This window comes from Dermacentor albipictus, chromosome 1 (assembly GCF_038994185.2).
Source record: "Dermacentor albipictus isolate Rhodes 1998 colony chromosome 1, USDA_Dalb.pri_finalv2, whole genome shotgun sequence".
Taxonomy (NCBI): domain Eukaryota; kingdom Metazoa; phylum Arthropoda; class Arachnida; order Ixodida; family Ixodidae; genus Dermacentor; species Dermacentor albipictus.
In genome coordinates, this window is record NC_091821.1 from 319272018 (window position 1) to 319296451 (window position 24434).

Sequence of the window (24434 nt, forward strand, 5' to 3'; positions counted from 1 at the left end):
GTTTCGGTTCCGGTTCTGCTGAACTATTAGTTTCGGTTTTGTTGGTGAAGCGAACCTTTCTACTACTAGAGACTGAGGAAAAGAACCGCGACTTAAGACCGCGTAAGACGAAGGAGTGGACAGGACGAGTGGTAACTAGCAACTGAGGTTTATTACGTGTTATTACCATAAAACTCATAGCAGCAAAAGGTCGCGTCTGCGCGCAGCGTACGTGCCTCGACATACTAGAACATAGAACATACATAGAACAAGATGAAACACACGTGGCAGAAAGCATCCTAAATAACTATGGCAAGTGCCAAGGTTAATCAAAAAGCGAATTTCTTTATCTAGGAGAGCCACTGAACGCTAACTTACACACGTATTTAAGCAAAGTCTGCGCATGTGTGCCGCTTCCGTAATTTCTCGCTCAAGTCTAGAGTCTCCCATCCTACAATGATGACTTTATTGAATTTGGGGTAGCAACCTTTGCATTCCCTGTGGTGTCTGGGGAGATTGGCGCCGCTATATCACCCTTCAAGGAGAGGAAATGCTGCCGCAGTCTATCATTAATACATTGGCCAGTTTGGCCAACGTAAACACTGCCGTATCACAGCGGAAACTGGTACACCACGTTGGTGGCACAGTGCACGTGTATACTGGTACTTAGTAGTACAGGCGACCTTGCGCGGACCATCCGCCACGCGCCTACATAGTTGGGATAGCTTGCAGGGGGTTGAGAACACGAGTCTAATGTTCTGTCTAACCGCCACGTTCGTCAGGCTGTGTGCCATGTTGCGCACAAAGGGCCTGACTTCGAGGAGACCTCTGTTGAGGGGGGTCGCCTAGCTGCTCCTGCTCACGCGCCTTGTGCCGCGGCTTCTACAACAGCGATTCACCCATCGCCTGAAGAAGGGCTGAAGGAAAGCCTGCATATTTCAACTTATCTACTTGGGTCTGAAAACTTTCAGCTGTCTTGTGCTGACATGACTTCAAAAGGGCTGACCTCCAACAGGTGATAGCTACGCCTCTCTTAATTAGTTTCTCGAGTGTGAAGAGGAGAACGGTAAAATGGTCTCCTTGGAACGCGGCATATAGGCCCACACATGATCAAGCATCTCGAAGGAAATTTGTAAGTCTAAGAACTAGCTGAATACTATGACTGGCTGGCGCAGTAACGTACGCAACCCCGCAACCCGCGAGAGTCTATCGTTGTCGGCATAGAGTTTCTCAATGTTGTCGATGCGGTGGGTGGGCAAGTGTACTCACCATGGTTGTACCAGAATTATTAAATGATTCAGGCTTTGTCCAAAGGCCATAGGAATAAAAAAGGAGTGAAGAATAAAAACCTACAGGAAAATATGGTTCTTATCACTCACAAAATGTTAATTATTGCACTGATATGTGTGTTCTGCCGTTCTGTGTAAACTTTAGAAACATGCTTTTTCAAACTTTCAAAGCTATAATACAAGAATGTAATTCATATGAGAAACCTTCCCACTTTTTTTCTGTGAGATAGGTAAACTCGCAGAAACGTTAAAACAATGGCCGGCGTTTGGTTTTAACTATACGCACGTCAGTGCTCGAGAGAGTGTGTGCATAATTGCTCAGAGGCACCGAAATCACGTACCACGGGCGCTCGATTAAATGCACCTTGTGCGTTTTGATCAAGCTGCTGTCCCCTGTACGCCTGTACTGCCAGCACCGGTACCACTGTAGTAGTTCAAGCCTCAGCCAGTGCTTCCTCCCAGCAGTCGACCACCGTGATCAGCGTTGTCATCGCTCCATCTGGCAACATGGTCAGACAACCGCCAACCAATCAGAACCAACAACCAGAACCTGACGTATGTACGCCAGCGCGCCAGCCAGCCCTTTCTAAAATGGCGCAACAATCACTGTTTTGACAGTATCTCGAACAAGTTTTTTGCGCGCAAGTATAATAGCGTGTCGGTTCTGCTGTGCTGTCCATGTGTTTAGTGCCAACGTTGCTGGCATAGTGTGCTCGCATCAAGTGGCAAGTGTACTAAGCTCTATCCTTTTATCTGAGCCTGCTGCGCGGCGTTTGTATTCCTTGCTCGAATGTTTTTTAAAAGAAAAAGAAAAAAAAGCATTCGGAGGTTTTACTTGCCAAGTCCAGGATATAATTATGTGGCACGCCGTAGTGGGGGATCGGGATAAATTTTGACCATCTGAGGTTAATCTAACGTGCACCCAATGCACGGTGCACGGGCGTTTTTGTATTTCGCCATCATATAAATGCGGCCGCCACGGTCGAGATCCGATCACGCGCCACTCAAATGTTCAATCTCATTTCTCTGTTCATAGTTTTTACCACGCATTGCAACATTTTAACTGAGGAGAGTGCTGTTTTTGTGATTGATAGCAATAGCCATAATGTTATCTCCGCCCGCGCGGTATTTCATTTTATAGTAGTTGTTCTCGTTTGCCAATGTCGTTCTGGACGTTCCTGGTACATGATTATGCTGGCCGTGGTAAGTGTTTTAGCACGAGTCATGGTCACGTGACAACCATTATTGGTGTGATTGTGCTAGCAATAATCGGCTTCTTTTGTTGCTGTTCTTACTATGGAAAACATTGCGGGGAAACAACACCATTTATTTACGCACATATTCAAGAGGGCAAAGACAAATTGACAAAATAAAAAGGATTAAATTAGTTCAATTATCCCTCTTATTGAGTTTAAAGCTTTTGAAAGTTCAATCAGATTATTAAGGTATTGTTAAGCTTATATTGCTGCGTGCACAAGTGACTGCATTTGATGAGCTTGTCGTGGAAGAAATGCTGATTTGGGTTACTGGATAGACATTGCAAACATGGAGAAACAGCGCAAGGGTTGTATGAATGAAATTGACATTCGAGATAAGGAGGAGAGCCCTAAAGCTGACTTGAGATTTGTGCAGCTGCTTGCACTGAGCTTGCAGGAATGCAGTTGAATGTTGCAGACGAACCTGGTGGTCAAAATTAATGCAGTTACCGCTATTATGGCGTGCCTCACAATTGCATCGTTGTTTTGGCAATTTTAATTTGACGCTGGGGTCAGGAGGGAATTAATGGCTGCGAGTAAACATGGTAACCAGTTGCTGGTACATGTTGGATAGGTGTCTAAGCTGACAAAACACCTTAAAGTGTATTGAGCCTGACGTGCAGGAGGAGGTGAACATTATGAGGGTGTGTGAAGGTAACATCACATTAAGCCGGTTTGTACTGATTGCTTTGTGAATTGTTTCACGATTTCTCAACCCAACAGCTAGTGGAACAGTATGAAACTTACTCAAATCCGAATCACTGAGAAGAAAGGGAACCGACAAGCCCAATTTTTATTAATCATATCACAAGAAGCCAACAAACAAAGACACCAAGGACAACATAGGGGAAATTACTTGTACTTACTGCTTGAATTTAAAAAGAAATAAATTAATGGAAGTGAAAGTGGATGAAAAAACAACTGGCTGCTGGTGGGATACGAACACATCTTCGCATTATGCGTGCAATGCTTTTACCAGTTGAGCTACCACAGTGCCGTTTTCCCATCCACTTTCTGGGTTAATTTAGAGCATTAAGTAGTAAAGAACAGGTTACAGAGGCTCCTTCAGCGTTTGTCCTGTGTGCATTCTTTCTGTGTCCTGTCCTAAATATGCGCTGTTATAACCATATTCCGTCAAGTCAGCAACCAACTATCCCATTTAAGTCTGTTAATCGCTGTCCTTCTATAACTAGTGATCAAGTTAGAAATGCCTTACAAGACATGAAACGAGGAAAAGCGGCAGGAGAAGTTGGAATAACAGTCAGTTTAATTGAATATGGAGGAGACATCATGCTTAAAAAGCTTGTGGCCCTTTGTACGAAATGGCTCATAACTTCAAGAGTCCCAGAGAACTGGAAGAATGCTAACATTAATCTAATCCGCAAAAGGCAGATGTTAAAGAATTGAAAAATTATAGGCCCATTAGCACACTTCCAGTATTGTATAAAATATTCACCAAGATAATTTCATATAGAATAAGGGCAACACTTCAGTCAACCAAAAGAGCAGGCTGGCTTCAGGAAGGGATACTGTACAATTGAGCTCATCCATGTAATCAGTCAGGTAATCGAGAACTATGCCGAGTACAATTAAACTCTCTATGTAGTTTTCATAGATTATGAAAAGGCATTTGATTCAGTAGAGATATCAGCAGTCATAGAGGCATTGCGTAATCCAGGAGTACAGGAGACATACGTGACTATCTTGGAAAATATCTCCAAATATTCCACAGCTGCTGTGATTCTCCACAAGAAAAATAGAACGTTACCTCTGAAGAAAGGGTTCAGGCAAGGAGACAATCTCTCCCATGTTATTCACTGCATGTTTGGAAGAAGTATTCAAGCTATTAAACTAGGAAGGCTTAGGAGTGAGGGCCAACCGTAAATATCTCGGCAACCTTCGGTTAATTTGCAGATGACATTGTTTTGTTCAGCAACACTGGGGATGAGTTACAGCAAATGATTGAGGACCTAAACAGAGAGAGTGTAAGAGTGGGGTTGAAGATTAATATGCAGAAAACAAAGGTAATGGTCAGTAGCCTGGCAAAGGAATAAAAGTTTAGGATTGCCAGTCAGCCTTTAGAGTCTGTGTAGAAATATGTTTACCTAGGTCATTTACTCACAGGGAATCTTTATCATGAGAAGGAAATTTACAGAAAAATAAATATGGGATGGAGCGCATACGGCAGACATTGTCAGATGCTGACTGGAAGCTTACGATTATCATTAAAAGGAAGGTGTACAATCAGTGCATTTTACCGGTGCTAACATAAGGTGCAGAAACTTGGAGACTGACAAAGAAGCTCCAGAACAACTTAAAGACTGCGCAAGGAGCGATGGAATGAAGAATGTTAGGCATAACGTTAAGAGACAGGAAGAGAGCAGTGTGGATCAGAGAGCAAACTAGGATAGCTGATATTCTAATTGACATCAAGAGAAAGAAATGGAGCTGGGCAGGTTATCTAATGTGTAGGTTAGGTAAACGGGGCATAATTAGTGTTACAGAATGGGTGCCAAGAGAACGGAAGCGCAGTCGAGGACGACAGAAGACTAGGTGGGCTGATGAAATTAAGGAATTCGCAGGTGCTAGTTGGAATCAGTTGGTGCAGGACAGGGGTAATTGGAGTTCCCATGGAGAGGCCTTCGTCCTGCAGTGGACATAAAGTAGGCCAGTGATGATGATATGTTTTACTACTAGAACTAACCCTTAGAGTGTTAGCCAGTGCCACCGCTCGCAAACCTTGGTGGCGCATGTGGAACATCCTTTCTTCAACAGGAGTCATGAGTACATATCTTTTTGGGTGCCAGTTACTGGTCAATAAACCCAGACATGCCACCTGACGGCATTAATGTTGCAGGATTCGAGACCCTCCTAATATAATGAACAAGAAGAAAGGGAACCAAGGGGCCCGATATTTATTAATCGTATCATAAGAAGCCAACAAACAATGAGACTAAGGACAACATAGGAGAAATTACTTGTGCTTAATAACTGAATTAAACAAATGATAAATTAATGCTAATGAAAGTGGATGAAAGAACGACTGGCCACAGGTGGGATACGAACCCACGTCATCGCATTATGCGTGCAGTGCTCTGTGCGTTGTTTTTCCATCCACTTTCATTTGCAGTAATTTATCATTTCTTTAATTTAGTTATTAAGTACAAGTGATTTCCCCTATGTTGTCCTTAGTCTCATTGTTTGTCAGCTTCTTATGATACGATTAATATAAATGGGGACCCTCAGTTCCTTTTCTTTTCGTTCATATATTTATACAGGTACACACACACACAGGGCGATCATTTTAAAGTTTTTTGAGGAATTTTTAGAAATCACCTGTGGCAGATAGCATAATTCTAGTCCTTGAGGTGTGTTATTCGAAAAGGGGGATATTATTAATACAAGAAATTGAAACATTGAAACACATGTTCAGATAATTAACTAAAATGCACTAATTAACTTCCTAATTAGGCACAATATGGCATATATTGCAGTTTTCACATTGTAGCCAGTAAGTTTGCAAGACGCATCCACTTAAATTTAATCTACAGGGGGGGTATTCTGTAGGAGTCCACCTAGGAGACTGACCATTTTAGCCGCTGCTGATTGGATGCAGCTGTATGAGTGAGGAGGAACCGAGAGGCCCCAGCCAATCAGCAGTGGCTGAAATGGACAGTCCACTAGGTGGACTCCTAGAGAATACCTCCCCAGGATGACACCAGTTTCGAAATCATCATCATCCTTAGCCTTTATGTATGTCCACTGCAGCCCGAAGGCTTCTTCCAGCAAACTCCAATTACCCCTGCCTGGGGCTTGCTGATTCCAACTTGCAGCTGCAAATTTACTCATTTCATCACCCCACCTAATTTTCTGCCATCCTCGGCTGCACTTCCCTTCCCTTGGCACCTATCCTTTAATACTAGTGGTCCACCGGCTATCTACCCCACAGGTGCCGACTACGGGGGGCTCTGGGGCACAAGCCCCCTCGGGAGTTTTCTGGTTGGGGTAGAGCCCCCCCGCTACCTAAAGTGTCATTACCATAGTTTTGTCACCCACCACATCTGAGGTTTCTTTTGAGTTACCTCAACCTTTTCACTTAAAATTTTATTGTAGCTGATAGCTTACTGCTTCATTGTTGGCATGGCATGCACAGCTTTTAATTCATACTTTCGCATTATTTCTGCAAATCCTGACAATAGGAGGACAGGCGCATTAGAAGCATCAGCATCAGTGGCGGCTGCCTCATCTATATCTTTTTCCACTGTAAACACCATACTCATATACAATATGTTTAATTATATGCACTGGATAAAGCTTATTATATTTTTGAAAGAGAAGGAGGTAGCCAATTAACAATTATATCTAAAGGTATGGATAGCCTATCTCTAGAGAATGAATATGTTGCTGTATGTTCACCTCACTTCAAATTGCTTTGCATGCTTTTTTGACCCTGAAAAAAGCCTGTAGGCTTCAGTGACCCCTTCAGCAGAGTCTTTTGTCAACAGCGTGTGAAATGCATGTGAATGATATGTGTCTTAGTATTGCTTTTCTTTTCAGTAAGCAATGCTAATGACTCATGAAAAAAAAAAAAACTTTTAGTAATTTGCAACATTTATTAGGGATGGAAATGTCACTTGCTGCAGAGGTCATAAATATATACAGGGTGTCCCAATTAACTATCATGCACCAAGATTAAAAAAAAAAGAGCAGTGCATTACTCGAAGAAAGCGTAATGTATATTTTCCCAGTACAGTAGAGCAGCTGCCACTAATTATTTCGTTACTGAGATTTATTACGTAACTGTAAATATCTAACTCAGAACGTACTGTTCTAATTGTCGCAGTGTCAATGAGGCATTTGTAGGCTCAACCAAGAGGCATCTAACTGCAGTGTTATATAGTGACCTACAAATTTTCCTGAATGATAAATAAACCTTGCAAAACATGGAAAATACCTCGTGACTGCGCTCCTACCGGCATCATAAAGCAGCGCCCTCGAACAGGCTCCCTCCGAGTTAGCCAAAACGAAATAAAGGAAATAAAGAAAAATATTGTGATCGAGCTAGTTCCTTATCTGCCGCGTTCGGCTGAAGTAACACGACACGTTTGGTGTTAGTTGGAAACAAGCTGTGATAGCTGTTGTCTTAGCGTAGATAAAGTGCATGGATGTTATTTTTCTTTCTTTCTTTTTGCCGCAGAACCTATCACCACAAAAGCGAATTGACAATGTCAGTGAAAAGGTTTAAAGGTGGTTTTTGTTTCATCCCAGTTGCGATGGCCCTCTAATGAACAGAAGGTAAACATGAGCGTTGCCTTGGGAGCTGCAAATGGCAACAAGAGGAAGATCGCAAATATATATATCAGTTATGGAAGTGTAATGGTGCACCATATGCATCAACTATCATCAGAAATTATGAAAACCTGAGACAAACTGGCAGCTTCAAGAAATAGCGGCAAAGGACTCCATCTTTGATTCCTAGCCTACGCACACATGTTCTAGCATTTATGGCCGCACACCCTCATGCTATCGTGTGGGACCCAGCTAAGTTTGCATAATACACACTATTAAAAGTGACCCTAATCCACACTGGGTAATGCGCAATCGGCATCAGTATCAGTGGTCATTCAATGTGTGGCGCAGAATTTACGCCGGTGCTGTAATTAGTCCCATCTTCTTCGATCACACACTGACTCGAGAGCATTACTTTCACGAAATCCTTCAAGGAGTGGTAGATGAATTTCTCAGCAAAGTCACGCTGTCACATCTTCCACTTCTGTGGTATCAGAAAGGTGGGGCACCAGCACACAGCAGCAGCTGTGCACCAAACTGGCTGGATGTGACTTTTCATGCGCAACAAATTGGAAGGCACGGGCCTGTAAATTGGCCGGCTAGGTCACCTGACCTCTCTCCACTCTATTTCTTTCTTTGGGGTTACATGAAAGATCATGCTTACATTATTGAGATGGACGTCTCATTAGCTGAAGGCAAAGATAACGAATCTCTGCCATAGAATTCTAGTGTTGGTCATCAAGAAAGCCACTGAAGATGCGATAAAGTGGACTCAGTACTGTGTAGCTTCAGAAGGAGACCTACTCAAACACGTCCTCTAGGCATCAACGGGTTAACATTCCGGCTGGTAAAGAAAGGATGACCAAGGTGCGCCTTGGCTAACGTCTACAGTCCACCCAGACACCAAAAAGCCGACTTCTCACCATTACTGAACCACGTATCCACCCTACTTGGTGCGACATGATAGGCTATTTCTCCTTGGAGACTTCAGCGCCTGGCATTCAGAGTGGGGATACAAGAGAGACATGGCGAAGGACTCCAACCTTCTCAGGACGACACATACATTCTAACTCTTGCTGATCACGCTGCTAGGTGTCCCCACCAGGGTAGGCAACAGCGTGAATTGTGATACTACACCTGACCTAACTTTTGCAGTGACGACAGAGGAGTTGCTTGGAGCAGCCTGGACGAGATGCTAGGCAGTGACCATATTATAAATGTAACCTGCGACACGGCAAAAGAACGGCAATCTCTCGTTACGACCAAACTCACTGATTGAAAAAATTACAGAGAGAAACAGCAGACAGCCCATTCAACACCAACCTATACAGGAGAATGGAGCACTTTTCTTAAAGAAATATACAATGCCACCACCAAAGATCAGACCATGCCGGAAACATTGGCAACTTTGCCACCTGGAACACCTTTGCCACCTGGCACACCTTTGCCACCTGGCACACCTTTGCCACCTGGCACACCTTTGCCACCTGGCACACCTTTGGGAGGCCTGCAGAAGTCTATCAAAGCGCTGGAAGCAACAAAGACGCAACTGTAAACTCTAATGCCGGATATACCAACAGGCAGAAGAAGCCAACACCTACGCCAGAGCAAAAGCTCAATAGCAACAAGTGGCGATGTTTTTGCTACTCCCTACAAGACACCTTGAGCACCAAGAAAACCTGGGCTATCCTCCGTTGCATGCTGGACCCATCCATGAGGAAACTCATTGGAGAATACCCAGGAACGGAAGATGAGCTCCTTCAACTACTAAAGGACACTTATACCAGAGAAGCACAGACACCATCACCTAGCTCCAGAAACTATCGCAGCCAAGGTAACGAAGATGTGGACGCCCCTATCAGCTTCACAGAACTCTACGCCGCCACTCAAACATTTAAGAACACAGCACCTGGTCCCAATCGAATTACCAGTGCAATACTGAAAAACCTGAGCGACTCGGCCATCCAGCAGCTAACCGATTTCTTTAATGGCATGGTATGGAAACCCCACGGCCAACTACCCTTGGAGTGGAAAACGGGAAACATTATTAGAATGCCAAACCTGGGGAAACCACGCGAACTAGGCCAACTACGACTCGTCTTGCTCACTTGCTGTCTGGGCAAGCTTTTTGAATGAGTCGTCCTCACCAGACTCGAGAGACACATAGAGTGAAACGACTTGTTTTCGGCTACAATGTTTGGCTTCAAGAGAGGGGCATCAGTCCAAGACCCCGTCCTACTGCTGAAAGACAAAGTCCTGAATGCCCCATCAGGAAGTCCAGACAGGGTCTTGCTCACACTCGAAATTCAAAAAACATTTGACACCATCTCGCACTCCACGATTCTTGAGGGGCTCAAGGACATAAGATGGGGTGATAGAATATATTGCTACGTGCAAGACTTCTTGAACAACAGCACTGCCCATATTGGGATAGGTACGATATGCTCACTCCCATATGACCTGCCACGATGAGGCTCAGCTCAAGTCTCTATACTATCACCGCTCCTATTCAACATTGGCCTACGCAAACTGGCACTACAACTGGAGGAGCACCAAGACCTCAGATGTGATACATATGCGGATGACATCACACTATGGGCCACTTAAGGCTTGTATGGCGACTGGCAAGGCATTCTCCAAAGAACCATTGACACGGTCCATACCTTCACAAAACAAGCAGGTATGAAATGTGCCCCAGCCAAGGAGGCATACCCACACATTAGATCCAAGAATACACAAGCGAAAAGGGGCCCTGTAACGTAAAACTATTCCAGTATATTTTTATTCCAATCTCCTGATGTCAGATTTGCGTAACCGCCAACACAAGCATCTGGCGGTGACTCGCAGGGTTGTCTGAATGGACCAATCAAACGCTCTCCTCGTTTATAAAGGGTCACTTTTGTTTGCTTTAAAAACGAATAACATTGCCTACAGTGAGCGGCTTCTCTTATATAATTGGCTGACAAGATGCGACGAGCAAGCTCAAGTAGAGAGGGATTTGATGGGGCTGAGCCAGTGCACTGAAAATCGATAACCGGATGAAGAGCATGGTGCGGGCGTCTGTGATCGGTCCGCTTTCCCTTACTTGGCTTGAGATGGCTGGTCTGAAGTTGCGGCGGCATGCAGCGGAAGATTAAAAATGCCACTAAAACGGAACCTCAGCAAAGAAGAGTTGGCGGGGCGAGGTCATAAATGTGCTGAAAGTGCTCGAAAATGTTACGTAACCACGCAAAAAGCTTTATTGTACAAAACCCAAGCTCTCCGGCAGCTGGGATTAGCCAGTGCCTGAGCGATCGGCAGCAGCCATCTTTTATTCATTTTGGAACGGAGCAGCCTGCAGTTGTTAAGAATGGGATGGAAAAACTTTATTTCTCTATATCTCAGAGAGATTGGCGGTGGGCCGGTATCTTCATGTTTTGAGTCCTGGCTGCTTCACAAGGTCGGCGCCCCTATTCCAGGGCACCGCTGAGTCTTGCTGCTTCGAAGGCGTGCTGCACGATTGCCCGTTGGGTTGCGAGCTCGCTGCTGGTGAGCAGACCCTCCCATTGTTCCGCACTTGGGTTATTTATTTTATGGAATGCGAAATTACGCTTGCATTCCCACGTGATGTGGTATAACGTGGGGGTTGTTCCACACCACGGACATGTATCCCTATACTGGGTAGGGAACATTTTGTGTAATGTGTGCAGGTTGAAGAACGTACCTGCTTGCAGTCTTCGCCAGCTTACTGCCTCATGTTGCGTGAGCGATGTGTGGGGTGGGGGCCATTTAAGTCTCCTTCCTCTGTAGTGGTTAAGTATTTCTGCATACGTCGGCTCCACCGTTAAGGGGGCCTCTAGGGTTTCCAACTGCCCTGCTCGGTGCCTGAGTTCGCGAACTAGGCGGTCCACCCTTGAGTTGCCTTCTATCCCGGTGTGTGCCGGTATAGTTGTTCAGAAGAAAATTCAGTTTTGTTCGGCATATGAATGCATCTTCAACACGTACACCTGACTTTGACATGGTGAGTTTTCGCGGTTTTGTGACGTCGCGTGACAGGCAGGTGAAATAGGTGCAGCCTGAAAATTTTTGACCAATAGCCGAGGGCTAATGGTGAAAAGGCGTCGAACCAGGAATAACTATTGTTCTTTTGTACAGTCCAATCATGCATAATCGGTGTGTACGCGTCATATCAGATGGGAAGCTATTGCGGTTTTTTTACTTTAATGAACTTTCCTGCAACTTGCGTGCTTTTGCAGAACTGATTTGCTGGAACCTAACAGTGCTGTGCAAAGTCAAATAAAAAACACCTTTTCTTGATTAGCCAGCATTTCACTCATGTTGCCTAGCATGTTCCTAAATGAGTAGCTTCTGCTCCATAACTGACAATTCCTGCTGTAAACCTGCTCAAAGTGCCCAATTTGCTGCTTTCAGAGCTGCTTCAAAGCTCTTTGCCATTTCTTTGCCCTGTGAGGATGACAGTGGTGGTAGGGGAACTAAGGTGCTCAACGATTACAGTGACTTTTAGATCTAGTGACGTGCGGCAGGAAGTAGTGCTGGAGGTCCAAGGCCAACTATATTCGCATACAGTGCAGGTTGCTATACCAATAAGGCCTCAGAACATAGAAGTGCTCTGAAAGTGCTCTCACAATGGCTAATACCAGCCATGGTGACACTACCTGAGGCCTGCCTCAGCCGCATTGAGGGCATGCCTAGAGTAGTTCTCAGTGCTCCTATTCAGGTCAGGCAAAAAATTTTTGAACGCAGCTCTTAGGCACCTGTTCCTGCATTGAGCGTTGGCGCAACCGAGCAAATGAGCATAGCAAAGGATGAAAAAGCAAATGCAGGCCACATCGGAGGAGGCAGGTGCAGCGGAGAAGGAGGGTATGGTGAAAACGTGTGAAGAAAAGCGTAGTGCTACGCGAGACGTGTTTTGCAGCAATGATCGCAAGAGATGGCACCAGATTAGCACACTTCACCTGTTCACCGATGACACCACCGATAAGGCATGCAGCAAGAGTGTTCGCTAGTACCATATATGGAAACAAAGCATTGCATTGCGTGAGTAAAGGTCTGTTGGCGGCAGCTGCTGTGAATCATGCCCACACGTCATTCACAGACTGCCTCTCGTGATCTCCCGATTAATGAGGCAGTCGCACCACACTTCTCTTCATTTGCAACATGCCGCACGAGAAGAATGTCCGCACAGGCCAATATATCGCGAAGTGAAAACAAGTGCAGAGCTGCGCTCAGATTTTGTATTAGGGTGTATCATGACCGTCGGCATATATTTTTCTCTACAGTATTACTCATATTTAAGACATTGTGATGCCAACTACCTGTTTGTTTGAGAGTTAAAGGAGCACCGACAATGTTTTCGACTCTTTCTTTTTTTCATTATCCAAAGGGCTTATAACTCTAAACCCTAGAAGAAATACTGGCAAGCCTTGAAGTGCCCGTAATAATTCAATATAAGAACTTTTCTACAGCCAGTTTTTGTTTCATTTCCCAGGAGATTACCGGGTCGTGATCTCATGATGGGGATGGTGGTCATGTTGGAGCAGGACATGGCGGCATTTTGACGCTCGCTCTGTCCCGCTCGGTTGCCTCCTATGCTACTACTCATGACAACTGATGTAGTAGCATAGTAGATGACCGAGCGATACGGAGCGAGTGTCAAAAGGTTGCAATAACCTGCTCCCACGTGACCACTTTCTGCACCATGACGTCACAACACAGTAGAAATGGAACTGAAACTGGCTGTCAGAAAGCTGTTCATCATTATCGTCATAATCATCAGCCTATTTTATGTTCACTGCAGGACAAAGGTCTCCCTGTAATCTCCAATTACCCCTGTCCTGCGCCAACCGATGCCTGCAAATTTCTTAATGTCATCACCCCACCTAGTCTTCTGCCGTCCTCGACTACACTTCCTTTCTCTTGGCACCCATTCCGTAACCTTAATGGTCCACCGGTTGTCTAACCTACGCATTGCATGACCTGCCCAGCTCCATTTCTTTATCTTTATGTAAATTAGAATATCGGCTATCCCTGTTTGCTCTCTGATCCACACCACTCTTTTCCTGTCTCTTAATGTTATGCCTAACATTCATCATTCCATCACTCTTTGTGCGGTCCTTAACTTGTTTTCGAGCTTCTTTGTCAGTCTCCAAGTTTCTGCCCCATATGTCAGCACCAGTAGAATGCATTGATTCTACACCTTTCTTTTTAATGATGGTAAGCTTCCAGTCAGGCTCTGACAATGTCTGCCGAATGCGCCCCAACCCATTTTTATTCTTCATAAGTTTTCTTCTCATGATCAGGGTCCCCTGTGAGTAATTGAGCTAGGTAAACATACTCCTTCACGGACTCTAGAGGCTGACTGGTGATCCTGAACGCTTGTTCCCTTGCCCGGTTATTCATCATTATCTTTGTCTTATGCATATTAATCTTAAACCCCACTCTTATACTCTCTCTATTAAGGACCTGAATCATTTGTTGTAACTCATCCTCACTGCTACTGAACAGGACAATGTCATCTGGAAATCGAAGGTAGCAAAGATATTTGCTGTTGATCCTTACTGCTAAGCCTTCCCAGTTTAAAAGCTTGAATACTTCCAAGTGTACAGTGAATAGCATTGGAGAGATTGTGTCACCTTGTCTGACCCTTTTCTTTATAAGGATCTGCTTTACTTGCTGAGAATTAAAATAGCTGTGGAATCTCTGTAGATACTTTCCAAGATATTTACCTAAGCGTCCTGTACTCCTTGCTTACGTAATGCCTTTATGACTGCTGGTATCTCGACTGAATCAAATGCCTTTTCGTAATCTATGAAAGCCATATAGAGAGGCTGATTATACTCTGCGGATTTCTCGGATTATACTCTGTGGATCTCGATTACGATTGATGACATGGATATGATTAATTGTAGAGTATCCCTTCCTGAAACCTGCCTGTTCTCTTGGTTGACTAAAGTCCAGTGTTGCTCTTATTCTATTGGAGATTATCTTGGTGAATATTTTATATAATATTGGAAGTAAGCTAATGGGCCTATAATTTTTCAATTCTTTAACGTCTCCTTTTTGTGAATTATAATGGTGGCATTCTTCCAGTTCTTTGGGACCCTTGAAGTTGATAGACAGTTTGTATAAAGGGCTGCTAGTTTTTCAAGCATTATGTCTCCACCATCTTTGATTAAATAGACTGGTAGTCCATCTTCTGCCATTTTCCCCCGTTTCAGCTGTTATATTAAATGAGTCGAAGATATTATGTCAGTAGGACTTTATAGGATAAAAAGGAAAACATGTACCAAATCTATTTAAAATAGTATTTAAAATTTGAGGACACCTAAACACCTTTTATGAGTTGTGAATTCAAAAGCATTAATGTCCAATTGGTGCTCCTTTGAGTTAGAAACTCCTCGTGGGCAAGCGAGCAGGTTGAGACGCTTGGTGCCTTTTGCTTTTCCCTTACTGAGGTACAGTTAGAACCTAGGTGAGAGGTTGCATGTGCAAGGAAAGCGTGGATAACACAGGCTTCCGAGAGAGAGAGCGATGCTGACACAGCATCATGGTGATGCCCTCTACCCCCATGCAACACCTGGCGCACTTGGCACACCTGGCGCACAACTGCAGTAGCAGTTGTTCCCTTTTGCCTGCACTGCTCCATCAAGGCATGCTTATGCTGTGGAATCGCAGCCAATGGGAATTTACTTGCTGTTTCGCTGTTACAGACAACAGACGCTTGCTTTTTCGCTCAGTGGGCCATTTGATGCTTTTGCATCAATAAAATATCTGCTATCCAACCCTTTTTTGTGTCAGGTTCATGGGAATATTACAAATTTTAATGTTCACAGATTTTAGGTATGATATTTTAGTGTGCCATGCCCTGTGGTTCTTGAGAAGATATGCCTTCAAAGTAGTTTGTAAAATGGAGTGAGTTGTGGGCCCTATCTCCTTTTCTTAAACATTAATTTGAGATTCCAAATTGGCTGCCGGTGTGCTGTACCTTTACCTCTTCTTGGTTCAAATAATGCTTTACGGAGGCAGTAAAAGCATTCTCACTCATAGTGCTCATTGGCCATTGTGATCAGGGCTGGTTGGGGTCAAGTCAAGCATCTAGGGCCATCTTAAAGCAAGGATTGTGATTGCCCACTTTTGGTCTCATGTGATTATGCACTCTTTCTGGTAGTGTATATGGGTTGCTTCTCAAGAAAATTTTGGAGGAAAGAAAGAAACATAATTCGCATGCAACTGTTGTGTTGTTTTACCCTGGAGTAGCTAAGGCAAGTGTATGAAATAACATGGGCTTTGCAAACAGAGAGAGAATTTATTTAGGAAACATAGAGATTGATCTGAGGTAATATCCTTTAACCTGCTACTTTGCTCAGAGGGGAGGGGAACTGAAGCTTCTAAGTGTATTGATGTCTTGCAGCCATCTCTATTTTGTGAGATGCAACCTATTAGCTTGTTGTGTTTTGTTGTTTCTATGCAGTTTAGTCTAGCATGAAGTTATGGAAGCTCACCCAAATTTGTTTCTATATTTATATGTTGTTACCAGAACAATGTCTGTGCCATCTAAGTTGTACATGATATTAGGAATAATTTTGATAAGCCTACTAAGTCCCAGAACGCTCATGTGCACCTTTACTACAAATGTTTGCTGCAACTGTAACAATACTTTCAAGCACCGCTTGTTATATCAAGTGATTGGCTAGCTAGGCTATTGTGTTACTGTGTATGAGGATTTTTTTTCAACACTGTCATGCTTATGTTTCATGCACTAGAAAGGCACAGAAACACACAGCTGCCTTTTAAAGGAGATCCAGGCACTTAAGCAAGTTAGGAGCCTTATTCCATCATTATATTGTGCAACATAATATACAGTGGTTTCTTTGACTCAATGCACTTTAATGTTAAGCCAGTAAATAAAGCTTATAGTGTGCATTCTTTTTTTTTCCCTACAGCAGCACTTGCAACATGGAAGCAGCTGCAGTGACTGTAGACGTGGAGAAAGAAGTTGCCATTGCATCTAGGCCTGAGAATCCTTTTCACATTAAAGCTAGAAAAGAGATTGAAGAGGAAAAGCAGAATAAAAATAGGAATTTGGACTGTAATGTCGCCATTGCATCAAGGCTTGAGAATCCTTCTCACATTAATGCTAGCAAGGAGACCAAAGAGGAAAGGCAGAATCAAAATAACTTGGACTGTGAAGGCAAAGTTTGGCCAAAGGTAGAAGCTGATGGCAACCATGCATCAAGGCCATGCGACAATAGCATCGTCAGTTCGCCTAGTTTAGAGGCATGTTGTGGTGGTACTGCTGAAGACAGCTGTGAGATCAGAGAAAGGCCTGGGTACCCTTCCAGCATGCAAACTAATGAAGATACAGCAAAACAGTTAAATAAAGAGAAAGTAAAAGTTGAAGATGAAGACTTTAAATATTTAGTTCAGCCAAATGCAGAAGGAAATGGTAACTATGCTTCTACACCATGCGACAACATTCCGGATTCAACTTGCTCTGAGCTGGGTTGTCCTGTTCAAGTCAGCTATGTGACTTCGAAAGAGCCCCAGTACTGTTCTGACAATAAAACTAACCAAAAAGTACAACAGTCAGAGGAACAGAAGAATTTAGAAGAAGATGATGTTAAAGGAGAAGTTTGGTCCAAGGCAGAAGAAGACAATAGGCTTGCATGCAAGTCTTCCGACAGTAATGCTGCAGATTCTACCTGTTCTGAGCCAAGTTGCAGTGGTGGTATGAAAGGCAACTATGGGACTTTAGCAGAGCCTGAGAATGTTTCTGACAATAAAATAAAGAGTACTGCAGAACAGTCAGAAAAAAAAAATAGTGCAAGTGAGGATGAATATTGCATTTGCCAAGTTCTGCCAAAGCTGGGTAAAGATGACAGCCTTGCACCTAAGCTATGTGGCATTAGTCTTATGGAACCAACTTGTCCTGAGACAAGCTGTAGCAGTGCCACTGATGAGACAACTGTTTGCTCAGACAATCCACATGGCTCTTCCTCATTTGGATCTAGAGAAAACAAAGGAAAACAAGATGAAAACGACAGTGAAGGACATGGCTCTTCCTCCATTGAATCTAGAAAAAATGAAGCAGGAAAAGAAGGGCAAAATGATAGTGAAGGACATGGCTCTTCCTCCATTGAATCTAGAAAAAATGAAGCAGGAAAAGAAGGGCAAAATGATAGTGAAGGACATGGTGCTTCCTCCATTGAACCTAGAAAAAATGAAGCAGGAAAAGAAGAGGAAAATGACAGTGAAGGACATGGCTCTTCCTCCATTGAATCTAGAAAAAATGAAGCAGGAAAAGAAGGGCAAAATGATAGTGAAGGACATGGCTCTTCTTCCATTGAATCTAGAAAAAATGAAGCAGGAAAAGAAGAGCAAAATGATAGTGAAGGACATGGTGCTTCCTACGTTGAACCTAGAAAAAATGAAGCAGGAAAAGAAGAGGAAAATGACAGTGAAGGACATGGCTCTTCCTCCATTGAATCTAGAAAAAATGAAGCAGGAAAAGAAGGGCAAAATGATAGTGAAGGACATGGTGCTTCCTACGTTGAACCTAGAAAAAATGAAGCAGGAAAAGAAGAGGAAAATGACAGTGAAGGACATGGCTCTTCCTCCATTGAATCTAGAAAAAATGAAGCAGGAAAAGAAGGGCAAAATGATAGTGAAGGACATGGTGCTTCCTCCATTGAACCTAGAAAAAATGAAGCAGGAAAAGAAGAGGAAAATGATAATGAAGGACATGGCCCTTCCTCCATTGAACGTAGCAAGAACGAAGCAGGGAAAAAAGATGAAAAGGACAGCGAAGGACATTACTCTTCCTCTAGAAAATCTAGAAAAAATGAAGCAGGAAACGAGGAAAATGATAGCAAGGGACATCGCTCTTCCTCCAATGAATCAAGAAGAAATAAATCTGGAAAGGAGGAAAATGATAAGGAAGCACACGGCCCTTCCTCCATTGAAACTAGCAATAATGAAGCAGGGAAAGAAGAGGAGAAGGACAGTGAAAGATGTTACTCTTCCTCCAGTGAATCTAGAAAAAATGAAGCAGGAAACAAAGAGGAAAATGATAGTAAAGAACATCGCTCTTCATCCAATGAATCAGGAAAAAATAAAACTGGCAAAGAAGAGGAAAATGATAGTGAAGGACTTGGCTCTTTCTTCATTGAACCTAGAATAAGTGAAACAGGGAAAGAAGGGCAAAATCGTAGCGAAGGACATGGCTATTCTTCCATTGAACCTAGAAAGAACGAAGCAGGAAAAGAAAAGGAAAATGATAGTGATCGACATGGCTATTCCTCCATTGAACCTAGGAAACACAAAGGAGGAAAAGAAGATAATGGTAGTGAAAGTGAACATGGGGATCGCAAAGATAAACATCAGGCATCGGTGGAAAAACCTGCTAGCAGTTCATCTGAGCTATGTGACAGCCAAACATGCTTCAAAGCATCAAGTAGTTTTGAGCCATGTGGTCATGCTGTAGATGACTATGTGCCTTCAAAGGAGCATGAGAACTCTTCTTGCACTGAAACAAATAAAGAAGTAACAGAACAAGAAGAACAAAGTGAAGATGAAGAGGACCAGGGAGGGAAATGTCATCCTAATGTGTCAAAGTTTCTTCATCGCTACATAAAAATTGGCAGGTACATGCCAGCATCTATTTCGAAGGCTGGTGACTTTCGCATGAAAGAGTCTGACACCGTGCTTGAAGCTCCTTCGTTGGTGACACCCTTACTCGTAAAAAAACCAGACTCCTTTTTGACAGAAAACAAAAACTGCGAGGGAAAACAAAAACAGAAAGGAGTGTTGCCTTTGGGTAAAGTGGGCAGCTCCACTGATGACTTCTTTGGAAGCACAGTTGGTGAATTCTTCATTGGTATTGGCTTGAGCAGAGCACGGGAAGTGTACAACCGAGAGCAATTAAAGCTAAAGAAACATGAGATAAAGAAAGCAGGTGGCTGTGCGCAAGAGATGATCGATGACTGTCGAAGGCTGGCTGAAGTGTACCAAAAATCTAGAATTGCAAATGCTCCTTACAATCTTAAAGTTAGGTCATGCAGGTTATGCGATTTTAAGACTGAATCAAGCCTTGTTCTAGAAGGCCACCTACTGACACCACACTTGACACCACGACGGGAGCTTCAGTGCAGCTTTTGCGACTTTACAACTCGTGATAGGCAAGCCTTTGTATTCCATGTGGAAGCTATGCACAACCGACAGGCAACTGTAGAGCCCCCACTGCTCCTTCATCAGTGCCCTTTTTGTACCTTTGAGACCAATCTGAAAACGAAGGCTGCATCCCATGTCAGTCGTTGTGAAAAACTTTTCAGTATTGCTGTCAACCAGCATCTCTCTTATGACTTTCAGCCTCCAGGAGTCACAGCTAAGCCCATTACGTTAGATGATGTCAGGAGTTACGAAAAAATATTGTTGACATTAGGCTGTGGTGCTAAAGGTCCACAGAAGGGCTTTTGTGCTGCACGTAGTCAAAGTGGAGCTCCTGCGCTGTTAGCGCCTCGGGGAAGAGTGCCACTGCCACCCAAAATGCCAAGGGCAGCTCCCACGCTGAACCGTTATCATGGACAAGCACGTTCCAGGCTAGCCTTGACGCAGCCAGATTATTTATCGAACCAAGTGTTCCAGCTTGTAGGAAAGGGTTCAGAACTTATCCCACTGCACAACAGAAGCACCAGGCAGACTCTGGCTCTTGGTCAGGCTCCTTTCAACATGCCAAATCTGCATACTCGTGCCCCAGCTCCTGTGCAAGCCCAGCAGCAGACACAACCACAAGCACCGAAGTCCTTGGAGGCCACTAGCCCAAGTGTCTCTGTTGTCGTTTGTGAGATCTGTGATGGCTACATCAAAGACTTGGGGCACCTGCGCTTGCACATGCACCGGATACACCACATGGTGATCCATCGTGCCACGCTTTCCTGTCGCCCGCCACTCAACTGTCAGAAGTGTGAGAGGCGTTTTTTCACTGACCAGGGGCTGGAACGCCATTTGCTAGGCTCTCATGGCATGATCACACCCAACATGCAGTCCTTGGCCAAACGTAGTAAGGATGCCGGCCGTTGCCCAATATGTGGCCGCATTTATGCTGCCAAGCTGGTTTCTCACATGAGTGAGGTAAGAAGTTTGCTATTTGCCACCTATGGGGATGCTTTACCTTTGTAGTTTCTTTCTATATACACTGGAAAAGAAAAACATGTTTTATTAGGTATCCGCAGAAGTATTTTTAATGACGTCTGCTCGTTTAAAGGCTAACTGCAACGAAATATTGTATTGCTTAAAAAGGCTATTTTTTCCTTAAAAAGGCTTAAAATTTCCTATTTGAAATACAAGCGGAAACATGATGAACAGCTAGCAAAAATAGCCAGTTTTGGCACCAGAACTCAAGTAAACATCATCACTTCTCGCCAGAAATGACGCATGACCTAAAATGTGCGACTCCTCAGCATGCCTTCTAGATAAAGTGGCACAGTAGTATGCTGAAAAATCTTGGAAGTGTACTGCTGGGTCTTAACTCGTAGTGACAAGGACCAGGTGCTTACGTTGTCTGCTTAGATGCTGTGTAAAATGCATAATCTTAAAAATGTATATATACAATTACAAGCCTTGCGGCTTTGCCAAGATTGCTTCAGTGGTATATATGCTATTTTATGCAATGTGAAATTTTGTTGTAGTTGCCCTTTAAAGGGCGTTGACATGTACTGAGTAAAGCAGGTTTTCATGTAGACCTTGAAATTTTTTACAAAAATTTGCAAGAAGTCATGCTAGTAAGATTATATTGGTGTTTAAATCTAGCTCAGTGTTTAACTTATTCTGTGCCAAGGACAAGGATTTCCTTTCTTATAGTGAGTGTCACAGATCAAGTGGCAGTCACTTTATCATTTTTGTCTGAATGCATTTGTTCTTTGCACCACGAAGTTGATCTTTAAATGGTATTTGTGACTGAGCAACCATGTAACGACCGTTTCAGAAAATGCTAGGTTTGCATTGCCATTATCGCCAATCCTTCTAAAAAATATTGTAGCCCTAACCTTTTGTATTTTTGTTATAACCTGTAACAGTTGTTTGCATTGAATCAATATTGTAAACCTGCACTAAATGTATTGCATTTTGATTTTTCTGCAGGTTCATAAAATTGCATTAAAGTTGGCCACCCTGTCCTACAAATGCACAATCTGTGCTGCAGTGTTTGGCCTCTTTGAGCATTTTGAAAACCATGTACGCAAAGTACATGCTAATACCACAAACAAGTCATCTGCAGCAGCCCCAAAGGATCTCCCTGCAAAGAGGGCGTTCTCGGCTCAAGCCTCTACTCCCACAATTGCTCAGCACAATTCCTCAAAGCGACAATGCTTGGCTGCAGCCTCTAGTCCCACAACATGCCAGCCTAATTCTGCGAAGCGGCTATTCTCGGCTCTAACTTCTAGTCTTGCATCTTCTGACACCAATTCTGCAAAGCGGCCATTCTTGGCTTCAACCTCTAGTCCTGCAAGTGCAAATTCCAATTCTGCAAAACGGCCATTTTTGGCTACAGCCTCTACTTCTGCAACTGCCAATCCCAATTCTGCTAAGCAACCATTCTTGGCTGCAGCCTCTACTCCTGGAAGTGCTGATCTCAATTCTGTAAAGCGGCCATTGTTAGCTGCAGCCTCTACTTTTGTGAGTGGCGATTCAAGTTCTGCAAAGCAGCAATTTTTGGGTGCACCATCTACTTCTGTGGTGGCTAAGAAACTAACCATTCCTGCAACTGGTGTGCCTAGCTCTGAGATGAAGCAAATTGCCTGTTTGTCTACAAAGCAGCCACTCTCGGCTCTGGCCACTGCGGCTGCAGCAGTCACTAAGGCGACAAGTATTCCAACTGTTGTATCAAATTCTAAGCTGAAAGAAAGCTCAAGCATGTTGGCAAACCCTGTCTGTAAGCCTACAGTGCCTGAAATAAAAGTGGAGGAGGCAGTTCATATGAAACCTGCCCCCTCTGTTCCACTGGAGATAGGTGAGCCTGCGCTTGGTTGGTGTGTTGCTTGTAAGAAGGGTGTGGAGGACTTGGCTGAACATCTGAAGGACAAACACATGCGGCAGTGTCGTGTTCGTGTGTGCCATATTGAGAAGTGTGACTGGTGCCTGTCATCATTTACTGGCCTGATAGTGGTAAGCACATCAGACGTCGAGGATGAGGACAGTTCAGAGGAGGACGAGGAGGATTATGATAGTGAGAAGGACGATGCTGCAGGTATGGAAACAGTGGACCTGGATGGAAGAGGCTCACTGCCCAAAGAGTAGCCCGGCAAGGCTGTGTGTTGAGGAAGGACCTTGTCCAAGAACATAGTAGTACATCTTGCAGTTCTTGCACAGTTCTTGAACCCTCACTGTTGAAGCAGTTCCCAGACTGTTTAGTTTTTACTGTATCTCTAGGGCTTTCACAAAGTGTTGAGGCATGCACATAGGGTACTATGAACTGAATGTTCTTGCCTACCAAGATATTCCTAAGTGTGGAAAAGATTAAAAGTTTGGTAAATATCCATACCTGATGAGTCACATTGTTACCCAGACTATTAAGTAAAAATGCATCCATACTTGGTCAGTCAAGTGGCAGATGAAAATTTGCAATCAAATCAAATGAGCATCATTAGCAAGTGAATAATGCTTACATTACAGCAGTGATAAAGGTGGAGGATAGTGGCACGTCCATTTAGCGCATTCGACTCTAAAAGTGTTCTGGAAAGCTTTAGAACTTTACGGAGATCACTATCGGAAGCTCTGACTTAGAAGCCTATAAAGAATCATTCGTCTGCTTACCTTGTAAGGTAACGTGGAAGAGCCAGGTTGAGTTTTTCTGTTGCACATATTGCCTTGAATTATTTGCTGATGTCCTGTTGCTGTGTTCACAAGCTTTGACTGATGTCGTCCTTTGGTAAAGTAGAAAGGATTGCTGTTGCATAAATTGTAGGCTATCACGCCTACCCTGTGTTGAACAATGTGTAGTTAGTGGCAGCAGAGCATTCATCCACTTTGCTTGCTGTTGTGCACGTTGTCCAATTTCTCTGTGATGTGCTTGTTAATACGACTCAACTTGCAATTTAGCATTTTCAATACTGTTGTTTGTGTTATTTAAAAATTCTACTGTGTTAGTACTTTGTACTTTTATCAATTGTGTGGCGTAGTGGAGGAGGCTTCCAACTCTGCCCTCATAGTTTTCTTCCATCCCATCTATAGTTTGTCATGTGAACACACAGATGTGAACTATGCAACTTATCATGTTCTCACAATGGTTAATAAAATAAGCAGCAAGCACTGCCAGAAAATGGCCGAATTTTTTCTTACTCTGCATGGTGAAAAACGAAACTATGTATATAAGGTTCCATAGAGTAACTCTTGCACCTGGCACATGTTCGTGCAGGTTCCAGTCTGCACATAAGTGGTGTCCCTAAGTGCATTAGTGCTTTGTCATCACAAAGAATTTGTCCAACGGTGTTGTCTAGCCTTTAGAAAAGAGCAACAATAATTGGTTGAAATTGGTAGGATAAGGTCGACGTAACGGCTGGTGCATCTGGCATGAAGTAGCACTTTTGCACAGATGAAATTTTTCATCTGGCATTCACAAGCTGGTTTT

At 43.6% G+C, this 24434-nt stretch overlaps 1 protein-coding gene across 6 annotated transcripts; it reads left to right on the plus strand.

The window, feature by feature from the left end:
- Positions 1-1684: 1684 nt before the first annotated feature.
- On the plus strand, positions 1685-24130 carry LOC135903905 (uncharacterized). 6 transcript variants are annotated; one of them, XM_065434384.2, is made up of 3 exons: positions 1685-1823; positions 16756-20941; positions 21950-24130. In XM_065434384.2, exons 2-3 carry the CDS (start codon positions 16769-16771, stop codon positions 23102-23104), a joined length of 5328 nt encoding a protein of 1775 aa, XP_065290456.1. In that variant the 5' UTR covers positions 1685-1823; positions 16756-16768; the 3' UTR covers positions 23105-24130. The 6 variants fall into 6 exon arrangements, with proteins under 6 accessions (XP_065290456.1, XP_065290446.1, XP_065290435.1 ...); XM_065434374.1 differs by lacking the exon at positions 1685-1823 and adding an exon at positions 1830-1999; XM_065434363.1 differs by lacking the exon at positions 1685-1823 and adding an exon at positions 1830-1993.
- The last annotated feature ends 304 nt before the right edge of the window (positions 24131-24434 follow it).